The 14168-nt window shown below is 44.5% G+C and overlaps 3 protein-coding genes and 1 pseudogene across 4 annotated transcripts, besides 1 other annotated feature; 1 reads left to right on the top strand and 3 right to left on the bottom strand.

The window, feature by feature from the left end:
* Positions 1 to 3197: 3197 nt before the first annotated feature.
* Positions 3198 to 4640, bottom strand: NCS54_00452600 (Alcohol dehydrogenase 1; the record flags this gene model as incomplete). The annotated part of the gene is made up of 5 exons (XM_053150057.1): positions 4496 to 4640; positions 3460 to 4435; positions 3394 to 3406; positions 3328 to 3345; positions 3198 to 3281 (listed from the first exon to the last, which is right to left on the bottom strand). The coding sequence occupies exons 1-5, from the start codon at positions 4608 to 4610 to the stop codon at positions 3198 to 3200; spliced, it is 1206 nt and encodes a 401-aa protein (XP_053006032.1). The 5' UTR covers positions 4611 to 4640.
* A 231-nt stretch (positions 4641 to 4871) lies between these two features.
* Positions 4872 to 6052, top strand: NCS54_00452500 (Protein kinase domain-containing protein; the record flags this gene model as incomplete). The annotated part of the gene is made up of 2 exons (XM_053150056.1): positions 4872 to 4892; positions 5159 to 6052. The coding sequence occupies 2 exons, from the start codon at positions 4872 to 4874 to the stop codon at positions 6050 to 6052; spliced, it is 915 nt and encodes a 304-aa protein (XP_053006031.1).
* A 1771-nt stretch (positions 6053 to 7823) lies between these two features.
* NCS54_00452400 (CitMHS domain-containing protein) lies at positions 7824 to 10134 on the bottom strand (the record flags this gene model as incomplete). The annotated part of the gene is made up of 3 exons (XM_053150055.1): positions 7824 to 8171; positions 8220 to 10009; positions 10059 to 10134. 3 exons carry the CDS (start codon positions 10132 to 10134, stop codon positions 7824 to 7826), a joined length of 2214 nt encoding a protein of 737 aa, XP_053006030.1.
* Positions 10135 to 10872: 738 nt separating this feature from the next.
* NCS54_00452300 lies at positions 10873 to 12187 on the bottom strand (annotated as a pseudogene). The gene is made up of 5 exons: positions 12035 to 12187; positions 11878 to 11982; positions 11446 to 11828; positions 11322 to 11386; positions 10873 to 11264 (listed from the first exon to the last, which is right to left on the bottom strand).
* Positions 10873 to 12187: a sequence feature.
* Positions 12188 to 14168: the final 1981 nt, after the last annotated feature.

Below are 14168 nucleotides of genomic sequence, written 5' to 3'. Positions count from 1 at the left end.
ATTTCTATATAAAGCTAATTACTTATATTAATTACCTTAAGCTAATTATTAATATTAATAATAATAGCCTTTTTAATTAATATCTTATAGTTATATCTAAGTAGCCTTTTATAATCCCTAGGCTAAGTATTAGTTAGTTAATTTATAAGATATTCTAAGATTTTTAATAAAAAGGTCTTTTATTTTTTTTTTTTTACTTATCTCTTTTACCTTTATTTCTTATACTTATAGCTCCTTCTTAACCTATTTAATAAGATTAAGGCTAAGAATAAAAATAAAGAGGAGATTATTAAGATTATCTTTTATTTTCCCCTTAGTAAGATATCTCTCTTAGTATAAGATCTTATTAATTATAATAATTCTAGTATTTATTATTAATCTATATTAAGGAGGTTTATAATACTTACTTTATTTATTAGGAATAGGCCGCTATAAGGCTAGCCTATAAATAATAGTAGATTATAATACCCTTTAGTCTCTTAGATTAGCTCTTTAAGGTCTTTTAAATTAGGAAAGTTTAATAAGGTATTTCTTAGGTTACCCTTTATAATAAATCGCAAAGTAGATAGTTATTCTAAGGAGTAATAGGGTTCTCTTAACTCTTTTATCTTAATTTTATGCTAATTATCTATTAAGAAGAAGTTAAAGAATTATAAAATAGTAAGCCTTAATAGCTTAATTAGGGTAAAATTATAGATTAAAGGTAAGTCTTTATTATATATAAGACTTTAACTTACTAAGTCTTCTATAGTAGCTTAGCTATAGAGCTTTTAGGAGGTCTCTGCGTATATAATAACTAGCCAGGGTTACCCTAATTAGTCAGCGGATTTAATAGCCGCCTTATATCCTTATAAATAACCTCTTAGGTAATTAAGTTATTATAATAACTTAAAATAGCTAAACTAATAATAAGATTAATCTTAAGTAGCTAAAGTATTTTAATTAATATATAGCTAAATAATTAAATAATAATTATTATTTTTTAATTCTTAATAGCTATAAAAATTATTATTTAATAATATTTAAGAGATATTATAAAAAAAATAAAATTATTAGGCTTTATATATTACCTTATTTATTTTATTTATTTTAGCCCCTTAATATTAAGTACTTTAATATACTTAAAAATACTTATAATTAAGAAATAAAGTATTTAATTAAATACTTTATAACTTATATTTTAAAAACTAAGTTCTTTTTAGCCTTCTATGCTATATTTTAGGCTATTATAATAAAGAAAAATATTAAGTTAGCCTTTAAAGAAGTTAGGCTTATTTCTCTTAACCTAGAAAGTATAATCTTAAAGCTTAATATATAGCTATAGACTTTAATGCCCGCTAGGGAGAAAGCTAAGCCCTTAACCCCTTGGGTTTTAAAGACTCTAAAGACTATACTTAAGGCTAGATCTTAGTTAGAATACCTTAAGAGATAAATTACAAGATATAAAAGTAGCTCGCCAGAGTTAATTCTTAAAGCTCTATAGTCTCTTTCTAAGGGAATAAAGGCTATTATATATAAGATTACCTTATTAACTACTAAGGTTAAAGACCTTTGAGAGGTAAATAAGATATTAAGTCGGCGCTAGAGGGTAAAAAGAACTTAATTATAGAAAAGAGGGGTAATAATAGTAGAGGAAGGAAGGCAAGTAATTAACTAAATAGATATTAATGCGTAGGTAGTAGCGGAATTATTAAGGAATAGTAATTAAGAAAGGTTAGCGCGACTAGGGATTTAGCATTATAATATCTATAGTAAGCCTAGTTATAATATAAGAATAAATTAGGTAGTAATTAAGATATCTAGGGAAAAATATAGTAAATAATTTTAATTAATTAAATAATTTATTATGTTTTTATTATAATTTCTATATTAAAGGTATAAGAAAAATATAATATATATTTGCCTATGATATATACTTATTATATATATTATATTCTTTATATAGCTTTTTAATTTCTTAATTACTTTTTATATATTAATAATATTTTATTATAATTAATATATTTAATAAGTAAGTATTTTTAATAAATAAGGATCTTAAAAATCCTAACCTTTAAGATTAAAATTATAATAAAAATATAATAAATTATTTAATAAATTTATATTATTTATTATATTTTTTTATATATATTTTAATTATTACTTAATAAGTCTTTTTATTATAATTAAGCTTACTATAAATATTATAATATTAAATACCTAATTATATTAGCCCTTTTACTTTCTTATATATATATTTTTTATTTTTATTTTTATATTTCTTTTTTTTTTAATTTACCTTTAAGTTTTTAAGTAAAATTTTTATTTCTTTATAATATAATATAATATAAATTATATTTAACTCTTATAAAAGCTTAAAAATTTAAATTATATTTAAATTATATTTAAATTATATTTTATTATAAAAAACTTATTTAATTTTACTTTTAAGCCTTTAAGCTATTAAAATTACTTTATTAATTAAAATTATTTATTATATTTTTTCTTAAATATTTTAATTATTACTTAATAAGTTCTTATATTATAATTAAGCTAATTATAAATATTTTAATATTAAACCCTTAATTATGTTAATTTCTCTTAATTATTATTTCTTAATAATCTAATTATTATTTATATATTAATATTTATTTTATTAATTAATTATTTTTTTGTTATTATTTTAATTTTTCTTATAACTAAATTTTTATTATTTTTTATTACTAATTAAATATTTTATTTATTTTTTATAGGTTTTTATTTTTAATAATTTAAGATCTACGCGACTAGTCTTTTTGCTAATATCAACCAGGTATGATCGGTTTATCCCTTGGGAAACACACGATCGTCATAGGCTTAGCCCCATGTAAACTCCATAAGGGAGCCGGTGCGCCTAGCTGATTGCTACGATTGCGATCAATGCCGAATCTTTTTCCCCTATGACGTCCCGGTATTGGTGTTCGGATGATTAGCCCTGAGGAGGGGCAGAAGTAGAGAGACACGCCAAGATCAGCTTCAGAGAGCTGCCATAATAATCACAACGACCATATTGACAACCTGGCTGAACGACGCATCGGAGTATCTTAAAGCAAAGGAAAATGGAAAAGCAAAGAGGACGGAAACCGTAAAGAGCTGTTCTTTAACTTAGTTCTCGGGCGACAACAGATCCTGATCTAGAAGTTAATCGAAGGATGAACACAAGCCAACCAAATATAATTTTATTCGGACCAGATGTCTCCAATCGCGCAGAGGGCAACAACCTCACTTGATAAGACAAGCCACGGCTTGGAGGCAGCCAGGTTCTAGCAGGGATGAGGATTGGCAATATTCATATCAGTACTACCGTACATAAAGTAGAACGATCTTCTAGCCAAACTATAGTCAGTATGGTGATTTAATGCTCTCTCTCTCAACTTGACCAGCCATACTGCCATGTCACAACTTTGAAACCAATATCACTTGCTTGTATCAACCACATACCGACCCACAACCTCATCCTTAAGCATCATATCATATACATCCTGTAGCTCACTCAAACCAACAAGCTTGTGCGGCGCTTTAATTAGGCCAAGTCGGAAGAATTCAATAGCCTCGGCCGCGTCCTGACGGTTCCCCACATAACTGCCTTTGATGTTGACCATGCGAACGACAGTGTCAAAGATTGGTGCTTTAAGATGTGCATGGCCCGGCATACCAATACACACGACGCTGCCGTGCGATCTAACATAGTTATACGCCTGCTGGAATGGCTGTTCGTGGGTTGCGAGCACGAGGACAGCATGGGGTCCGAACCCGTCTGGGACCGCAGCCCTAACATCCGCGGCAATATCCGAGGACTTTTGGAAGTCGACGAACGCCGCTGCGCCCAGATCTTTGCATGCTTTGGATTTGTCGTTGCCTGCGTCGATTGCGATACTATGGATACCCATGGCCTTAGCGTACTGTAGAGCGAAGCATCCGAGGCCACCACCTGCGCCAACTATAGCAACGTATTGCCCCGCGCGGACGCCAGATTCCTTGAACCCCTTGTAGACAGTGAGTCCTGCGCAGAGGATTGGGCAAACGTCTTCCAAGTTACACTCGCTAGGGATGCGGGTGATATGTGCCGCCTTGGCAATAGCATATTTCTGGAAAGTGCCGTCGACGGTGTAGCCGGAGAGGAGAGCCTGAGGACAGAGCTGCTCGTCGCCTTGCAAGCAGAAAGTGCAGTGGAGGCAAGAACCATTCAGCCATTTGATCCCGGCGTGGTTACCAATCTCTAAGTCCTTGACAAGCTCACCCTTGGCGACCACGACACCAGCGCCTTCGTGACCACCAACTAGAGGTATCTTCCTCTTCAGCGGCCAATCGCCCATCATGGCGTGTAAATCGGTGTGACAGACGCCCGAGTACTTCACATTAACCAAGACCTCATCAGGGCCTGGCATGTGCACCGGGATTTTCTTATGAACCACCACTATTAATCGATATTAGTAACTCGCGTACCGAGTTAGAAATAGAAAGGGGGGACACATACGCCCTCCGGGCTTTTCGAGTACTTGCGCGCATTGCTCCTTTGGGATTTCAATAATAGGCATAGTTGGTAGTGTATCCGAGAATAAAAACTCAGCAGAGGTGAACCGAGCATCCATACGCCAGTAAGCGAGGGAAAGTTGAGACGACTTACCACTTTTAATAAGACCAGGACCCACGGAACTCAGCAGCGTGTTTCATGGAGTTACGCAGCTTGAATGAAAACGCAAGCTATCATATGATTGACGACCAGCCACGAAGTCAAAAGTCGAGCGATTTGACTTCCAACATGTGATATGGAGTCTGCTTGCTGGATTTGAGTTGAGCCACGAAAGCTAGTGCAGGCGGCCCAGGTGACAGAGTGCCTCGCTCAACTCATCATGTGTGTGCTTGGCTACAGCGTCAGTATCGGGCGCCACACGCAAGGTCCCCGACGCAAAATAGGTGGGGTCAACACGAATGGTTGCAAATCACCGGGGAACAAACGTGAAGTCATGATTACTCAGGATTGAAGAACCCTTACGTGTTACGCTTTTCATTGCTCTGTTCTGACGTGTACACGGTCTGGTGGCGTGAAGTATGATTGAACTTCAAGGATGAAGGGGCAAAGCCACGCCGCGTTGCTGTAAAGCATTTCCCCCTCCGTACCAAAGCTTACACCTATAAGCATGAGAAAGAAAATCTAGACAAAATCAAAGACGTCAACAATGACCATCTGATCAAGAACCTAGCTTCTTGTGATGAAATCCGCTGCATTATTTTCCCATGGGCTGAGCATGGAGATTTGAAACAATACTGGGAGGAAGAGGCTGACCGATCACTTTCCGTTGTCATTTGGTCTATCGAACAGTTGGCTGGACTTGGCTCCGCCCTGAGAGACCTTCATGGAGTCAATTGCCGCCATGGGGACCTGAAACCGTCCAACATATTCTACTTCAAAGATGGCGGTGGCATTCTCAAAATTGCCGACCTAGGTGTATCCAAAGTACACAGCATCGCAACGGGTCAACGCAAAGGCGAGACAGAGACGAAAGCATCGACGAGAGCCTATGAAGGCCCTGAAGCCTATGAGCAGTCAAATGTGCCTAGATCACGCAAGTACGATTGCTGGTCAATGGCATGCGTCATTCTGGAATTCGTCGTTTGGCTGCTCTACGACCAGCGTGCACTTGACGGTTTCCACTCGTCACGGGATTCACGATGGAACAGTTTCTATCATCTCAGGATTCCCAATCCCACTTCTGAAGATCCAAGGGCGGTGTGGTGGGAGAACATGGAAAGGCATCCCAAGGTCGACGAAGTCATGAACTTGCTTCGTGAGGATGCGCGGGTTAGGGGCACCGCGTTGGAAGAACTCATCAACCTCGTTGATTCGAAGTTACTCTTGATGAACCCAAAGAGTCGCCTCGAAGCTGCCGAGATTGCCAAAGTGCTTCACGAGCTCGTCAAACGATGCAACGCAGGGCAGACACTATGGGTCAACGACGTTGATGGTCCTACGGAAGTTCCAGCAATATTCAGACAAGAACCAACAAGGATACCAGACGTCACTTATCAGTAAAGGACTCTGAGATAAATTTTCATATTGCGTTTACCCATTGTATTTAACCATGAATAATATCCTGAAACCAACCCAAACACTTGGGTCTGAAATGCAGCCTTGCACACATTCTCCAAGGTCAAGTGAGGTCCTGTTTGCTGAAAGGCCAATGCACTTATGCAATACATTATGAACCCCTTTTTCTTAAAACACAAATGCTACTTCTCATCGTTTCAAGAAATTTGGTGTCCTCCGTCTTCCCTCAATGCTGGGTGTAACTGACAAGGCCCTTCGAACTCCTTTCATGTCATGGGAGATATGACAAACAAAGCTGGGGCTTATACCCTGACAGATCTATCTTCCGACGTGATTCCCAATTTGGTATTGAAGCCGTATCTCAAGGGAGAGGCTGAGCGACATTAGGCAAAGGACCAAGGGCCTCGATTGGGAAAAGCCAGAATCCGATGGCTGGCTGAAGGGGCAGCTCAAGCTCCTGAAAGCGTCGCTCGATATCATCTTCCTTCTCTTCCTCATGGATCTCCCGTCTTTTTCTCGAATCCAACTGAGAGCGCTGTCTCGGTTGGTTATTTCCGGACGGAATTCTCCCGCCCGGTGGACTCCATCCCCCTCCTCTCCCTTCCTCCCATGGTCCCCATCCTCGGTCGACAGCAAAACTGCCTTTCTTGGCAGAACATCTGTAACGCCGGCCCCCAAAGGCTACCAAGAAGCTGTATTCAACCTCGTGGTCGTGCCGAACATTTTGTAAATGCAACATTCTCAGCCAACGGTGAATCAACTTCCTTGGCTCAAAGCGACCAAATAGACACTCTTCAAACAGGTTTCGGTAGTTGATCTAGGATCACATAGCAGACGATCAAACTTAGGGATAGCTGGCATGATGGGGCGAGAGCGATAGACCTCAGCTTTTCCCCTGGGCTCGGTGTTGCTTGGTTCCCCTCGACTCATCTATTAGCCTGACAGTGAAAATAGACGCACGTTTTGGCTCACCTAAGAACATGCGCTCACGTCCGCCACGGTATAAGAACACAACACGGTTGAGCCGAGATAGTACTTTCTGAAGGGGAAATTTCATGCGTCTGCCTAGACTTAAAACGCAGTTGTTCTCAAAGCTCAGCGCGATGTTGACAGGGCCGACACGGCGGGGATCGTGGACCCAGAGATCCTCTGCAAATTTGGCAAAGCCGTAGTCTCGGATTTCCAAAGTATCTAGCTCGGGATTGAAGTAGAAAGTCCCCTTTGCGACCCGCCTGCTTTTCCAACGATATAGACAAGGCAGTTGAACCCGATAGAAGTGGTGAGTGACGGCTCGCGATTCAGAACAAACAAGGGCAAGCTTGCTGATCGGCTGACACTCTGTCAAGATGATTTTGTATGGTTTCTCGTTGTCATCCTCATCGACTTGGGGGTGGGCTTCGACATGCAACAAACGCTCATGGTTGAGTTCAAACCCCCAAATGATCTGGCGGACCTCAGGAGGGAGCCGATTGAAGTGTCGGAAGGAATCGGTCGCCTTGGAACCAGACGCAGGGTTGAGGGCTCCCAAGTTGCTGCTTACAACAAGAGACATGATGGTGTAGGCGTGATAAATTGTGAAGAATTGTGCAGATTTGGATGGAGGGGGGGTCGTTTTGTAACCGGCGAGACATGTCTGGAGAAGAGACGTCGCCAACCTAATGTTGGCGACGTCGTCAAAACTGAGTTAAAGATATCGTCGATGCCGAAGAAAAGCCGTCGCTTCAATGCAATCTAACTTCAGACAAATGCACGATTCTTATCCTGGGTTGTATGGTGAACTGTCCCTCGTGATGTAGATTTCCCCAACAAGGACAAGACATCCCACAGTCATCGAAATTGCGATGATGGGAAAGTTGACGCGAGCAAACTCACGGCTCTTGACATGGATGTGCTTCCGAGCGAGGATGTCCCGCCAGAGAAGACCAGCCAGGGATGCGCTAAAGGCTGTGCTGAACGCGCCGTAATTCACGCCGAGAGCCATGCTGTAAACGGTGGCCCAGAAGGTTCTATCACTGATGGTGGTACCACTTCGCTCATGGATCTTCTGCCATGCTTGGATGATGCGGGATAAGAGAATGGTGGTACCGATATTGGTCCCCGAAAACTATTTGCGTCAGCCAACGGTCCAATCCATGGTCTACCAGGAGCTCACATTGCATAGGATCACAGATATGAATCCCATTCCTCCAATACTTCCAACCGTGCCAGTCTTGTTTGACCAGTGATACCAACCTACTGAGAAAAGTTCTACCCACCCCGTGCTGACCAAGGCTTGCACGAGAACAAACATGGCAAAGGCAAAGGGAACCAGAGCAAACGGTAGATGTGACATGACCGCCATGACAGTAGGGAATGTTTCCTGAAGCCACTCGTGCGCGGCAGAAGAGTATGATAATAAGTCGGGTCGCTCCTCTTCTTGTTGTGAACTGATCTGCCAGGATTCATCGTGCACCATCTTCATGGGGCCGGGTAGCTTTGACATGGGCTCGGGTCTGATGTTGTTGGTTTCTCCGGATAAAGGGCCGTTTGTAGGAGGATTAGTCGCGCGATTCGGCGACTGAGGAGACCCTGATCTTGTGACGGAACTGTTGGTACCGGTTCCAGAGAGGAGTACGTTGGGAATCGGGTCGGGCATATCCGAAGCACCTTCAGCCGGTAGGTTCGCAAGAGGAATGTGCTCAGCTGTCTCTGAGCTTCTGCATGGATGACGGCTAGCTGTAGGAGCGTTGATCGTGGACTGCCGACTAGCTCCAGCTGCTTCCATTCTTCTCTCCTCCCGCGCACGTTCAATCATCTCCCGATATTTAGCAGCCGTTTTGCGCGTCTCTTCTCGGTGAAGCCACCCAAAGGCAACATCCCAGCAGAACATGACAAACGCGGCAGGCAAAGTGACCCAATAGACATGGTGTTTGGTGCCCTTGGCACTGGCGGCATTGATAGCGAGAAGAGTAATGAGGGTGGCTGCCATGACGACAGCACCAAACGTTGCGCCCTTTTTATCCAAGAACGGGTTCATAATCTCTTCGAGAGAAAGAACGGCTTGGCCTCCTTCTCCTGAGTCCTCTTGTTCCTCTGCTTGACGACGGACATACGGAATATTAGGGTTGACAGGGTCTCTGGTGTCGGCCCCGGTAGGCAATGAGTGCATCTTGATCGAGGATGGGATGAGGGACTCATGGGCAAAGACAACGTAAAGGAGGAACGGAAACAGAACCACGCCCGTGACGACGACCGGAACGATCATGTTGGCAGTGTATTCGATAAACTTGATCTCAAAGGCTCCGGCAAGAACCAGATTGGTCGGGTTCGAAGAGACAAGAATAGCGGACGCGATATTGGCGATGGCGAACTGGGTATAGATCCACGCCCTAGGATTTTCGATGTTCTCGGACGCTCGCGTCATGTAGGCAAGAAACGACGTCCCCGACAAGATGATGGGATCGTTGCCGACGAAACTACCAAGGACGAAGAAAAAGGCGTAGAGGCAGAAGAAGAGCTTGTGGCCAACCTTGCCGCCCCATTGCAGCACCTTGAAAGCGAGCCATTTGATGAGACCGGAGGCGTCGATAGAAATTGCGATGTAGGCCAAAGTAATGAAGAATACCATGATATCAAAGGGCTCGATGTTGTCGGCGCCAATGGTACCATCACGAACTTCTTGGCGGCCTATCGCCGAGATAGCGAGCAGGAAAAGGTCTGCGATCAATGGAGCAGTGATGAAATTGAAAGGAAAGTCAAAGCGCACAAAGTGCTTTGAGACTCCTTTCCTTTTAGTGCTTTCGGACTCATTGTTGGATTCGTCTGTATGATTTGTCTTGTCGAGGATCTCATAGCGAAGCCTTGAGGGAATTATCCGCAGCCTAACGAGCGACCCAAGGAACGGCTTGACGACAAGCTTCGGCACGTAAAGAGGCACGTGAAATGGGAACAAGACGATGATATCTAGACTGCGCGTCAGTAAGCGGTACCCAGACTCTGAGGGCATACCTACTAGCGATGACAAAAGCGATCAGAGTCACAATAGACCGCCATTGCCCGATGGCGGTTGTATCAACCAGGACAGACATGTTTCACTTTGAGGCCTGAAGGTGGCGGAAATGGGACCCAAGCAAGTCAGGTGGAAATAGACTTTTGTCTACTAATTGTACGTATGTGGGTCTGTCGGGTTCCGCTCGGTTCTGTTGGACATGGGTCATGAGGCTACCCATGTCAGTCAGCCTTGGACATGGTGGTGGTTGCCCGTTCCATTTGTCCCAGACACTTCCTGAAGTTACAGGGAGGGTTACTAGAGCACCGAGGGGAATCCAGTGACGCTTAGCGAGGGAGGCGTAGCCTTAGAAGCCAGGGGCTCAAAGAAAGACTCCCGTCACAAGTGCCGATGTCGCTTGGCTTAAATAACCTGTTTGTGTGGCTTAGAGGCTAGGACAAAACTTCTGTAAGCGACACCTTTAGCGAAGATGCGATCGATCTGGGCGGAACCTGCACGGGCTAGCGTGAGGTCCGAGAGCACCTGACGTGAGGCATAAATCGCTTCACAAGCACAGGACCACGGCTCCAGGCATGGATGAGCAAGCCCGAAACCGAGCCTTCGGCGGCCACACCACGTGGGTTAGGGGCTCCCGGAACATGCCGGTGCAAAAGTAGTCCGCTATTAGAAAAGTCGACCTAGACGACTGGGTCCCAGTTGGCCAACCTTGATGAATACAGGCAACGTGCCTTGTGTCTCGAATGCCGAATTTACCGAGACATTACCATTACATCCCTGATCAATTGTAAATACGTACACCAACTCCAAATCTCCCCCGCTAATTAATTACCACGAGTTCTTCCTCGCTCTCATTCGATTGAGTCTTCTCCTGCTTGACCCATGAGGAATTATATCTCCCCATTGATATGTCTTGGGCCCCTTCGTTGCCAGTCTCACACACCATGGCTTTGCTTGACTCGCTCCGTCCCTTGAAAGCTGTCAAGCTGAAGAGCTCGTTGTCTTTCTTTCTGCCTCTGCTGCCATCCGAGTCTCCCACAAACCCTCTTGGTTCATGTCGATCCGAATCCTGTAGAATCGAGGGTCCTCTCGTCGAGAGCCCAAACTTGGGGCCGATAATGCGGAAAAGGGGACGGAGCGTAGCCAGACTTCCCGCTGTGATGCCAAGTCCTCCTTCAACCGTCGACCAGATTGCAATGTCCAGTGTCGCGTCTAGAGCCATATTAGCAAACTGATACCTCAACGCACCATTGTAATTTGAGTACGTACAAAGAAAGTCCGGATTCTTAAAGTCCTTAACATAGCCGAATCGAACAACGACGGCGGCGCTCGCGCTATACAGAGGTGGGTGAGCGATGTCACCAGGCTCCAAGTAGGGGAAGAGAGTACGCACACGCATGCCATAAGCATAATGGGGATGAGGGCGATCTTGCTTCGCCTGTTCATGTTCAACTTTAAGATCATGGCGATTGGCAGCAATGCAAACGTGAAGTCGCAGAGGGCGGTGAACGAGCTGTATATATAGGTAATCGTGATGATTATGTCCACGTTGATGCAGGAGCCGGGTGGCTGTCGAGTCCAAAAGAAGGAGATGGGGTTGCACTGGAATAGTGTGATGAAGAAGAATGCGACACAAGTCAAGACTGTGACTGTCATGGCGCTATAGATGATGTAGATGTCAACTCGGCGAATGGCAATTCGGAGAAGAAAGAGGCCAATCGAGATTTTGCAGGTAATCATGGTGATGCAGTACCACAGATAGCAGTGCCACCAAAACTGAATTCTGTCAATTCCTAGTCACTACTGCATACTGGAGTCGTCTTACTTTCATTGCCAACACGACATCTTTGTCTTCAAGATCCCAGTAGTGGCGCCCGGTGCCGTAGCGGACGCCGAGAAGGGTGAATACAATTAGAATAAGAAACGAGACCTGGCGAATAAAAGATTAGAAGAATCTAAAGACAGCAGAAAGAAATACTTACAAGAGCTCCGACCATGACCCAATCATCGAGCCCGAAGTTCCGGACGATCCGTAGCCTCACATAGCATCTCAACGCAACAGCAATGACAGTCGTGGTGATAAAAGTTGCACAGACTGCCGTGAGCTGTGGCCCGCGATTTTCAATAGTCATGACTCTTTAGCAAGATACAACGATGCATGTGGATGCAATCTCATTTCACAAGAGCCGAATCGATGAGCATAAAGTGCACCTAAATACAATTCCAGGCCGGGCAGACTTCACCATTGTCGTCTCCACTGGAATGACTCGAGTTGGCCATGGACAGCTTCCCACGGCTGAGGATTCGCTTAGTAGCGATCAAACTTTAAAGCGCCTCCAGGAGGCCTAAGCACTGAGCTAAGAGCATTATTCTCTATTAATTTCCGCACAGCTTCAAGCCCATTCCGCGTGGGACGATGGAGGGGCGGGTGTCTTGGTACCTCGTGGCTCTCAGGGCCACAACGGGGATCTAACCTACCGTGGTCCACCTCCTGTCCCGGTTAAGCCGGCCGTGGCTCTCAAACTCTTGCTTTGTCACCCCAACGACGTCTCATCCGCCTGGTGTGGGCCGATCCGAACCATCAAGCATGAAAGCTAGGCGCTGCCTCCAATGGCTCGCGAAGAGCAACCGCATATCGGCACGATGCAGACTGATACCTGTCGCTGCACTGATTCGTCGGGACCTCGTTTCGACGTAAACACGGTTATCCACGTCGCACGTTCCTTGCGCGACGACATGGCATATAATATTGAGCCTTGCCTAGAAGGCTTCAACAGAGGGCTTCCAGTCGTTGATGGCCCACCAATGATGACAAGAAGCCATCAGCCACAACAGCAAAAGACACAGTTATTAATACATGACGGCATCAAAACACAATACTGTAAAACACCGTAAAGTAAGACCCCAAAGTATGAGCCGCGTCTTATATCCAGCCGCACGAACCTAGCGGTGATGATATACGACACGTCTCTATACAATAGCTATTGTAAATCCTTCCCCCCGGCTGTAGTTTAGTCGTGAGGGCCATTGATGTGTCAGTGGGGCCTTAGCGTCAGGCTTCCTTTTCGTATGCTTGCCGAAAGTTTCTCTAGAGCATTTAAAGTAGCCAACTCGTCGATAAACACCGACAGTAGCCCCCTGCAAACTCGAGAATGAGGCCATAGACGAACCCATTTGCTCCGCCCCAGATAGACGTGCCCGTTGAAAGAACGGGCATGCAGCACATATTGGTCAATTCCGGCGAGTGGAGTGCTAGTAGCCTGTGATGGTTGCGGAAGTAGCTCTTCAGACTCGAGACGGGTGGCGGCCTAGCTAGAGAAGTTATCAGCAGCTGTGTTCTCATGTCTCTTGGAGTAGTACCAGATAGTTGCTCAAATTTATGCTTGCTAATATCATCCCAGTCCCAATTGATTCCCCAATTCTCGTCAGGCTTAGGCGGGGCCTCCATACCCGGTGAATAAGCAAATGCTGCACTTCTGTACATGGGGAATAGTGGCCCGGTGAGATCATTGACATGCGTGACCGCGTCGAGATCTATCGGGTTGTCGAAAGGTCGACTCTCAGCACAGGGGAAATTGTCAATCTTCGCGTCCATGTATTTCGGTTGTACTGCCTCGCAGTCCAGTGACGACCATGACCAGGATGGGCTATGGTTCTACCGAAAGCCGTGCTTTTTCTTACACTCGATGAAACAGGCATGGCGCCAAAGGAGCTTACTAGGCATGAAGTTCTCCCATAAACCTGCTGCGTAGTTTCCCAGCACTGGCTGTAATTGCTTTGCAACAGCAGACACGGCGGGTAGTCGATCTTGCAGGAAGGTTATGCCGAGTGAAGTGAAGAAACCAACGACCTGGCTCCATCTGTTAAGACACGGTAACCTGCGATCCAAAAGAGGTGAAGGCTGCCTCAAGTCTGGAGGAGCCTGGTGAATACCCCTCCACACATCTTTCACCATACTCCCCCCGCAGGTCAACACGGGGTGGCTTTCCGACCTCATCCCTCTCCGGCACTCCCAGACGAACTCATCGGCAGTGCAGTGGAGGATGCGCGGAGCCAATAGACGCTCTTGAAGGACCCATGCGCGCTGGTTCAAAGGCGCCATATCCACAGCCCATT

This window comes from Fusarium falciforme, chromosome 3 (assembly GCF_026873545.1).
Source record: "Fusarium falciforme chromosome 3, complete sequence".
In the NCBI taxonomy this organism is placed as follows: Eukaryota; Fungi; Ascomycota; class Sordariomycetes; order Hypocreales; family Nectriaceae; genus Fusarium; species Fusarium falciforme.
Note: the sequence above shows the minus strand (reverse complement) of the source record. Positions and strands in the feature narration are given on the sequence as shown.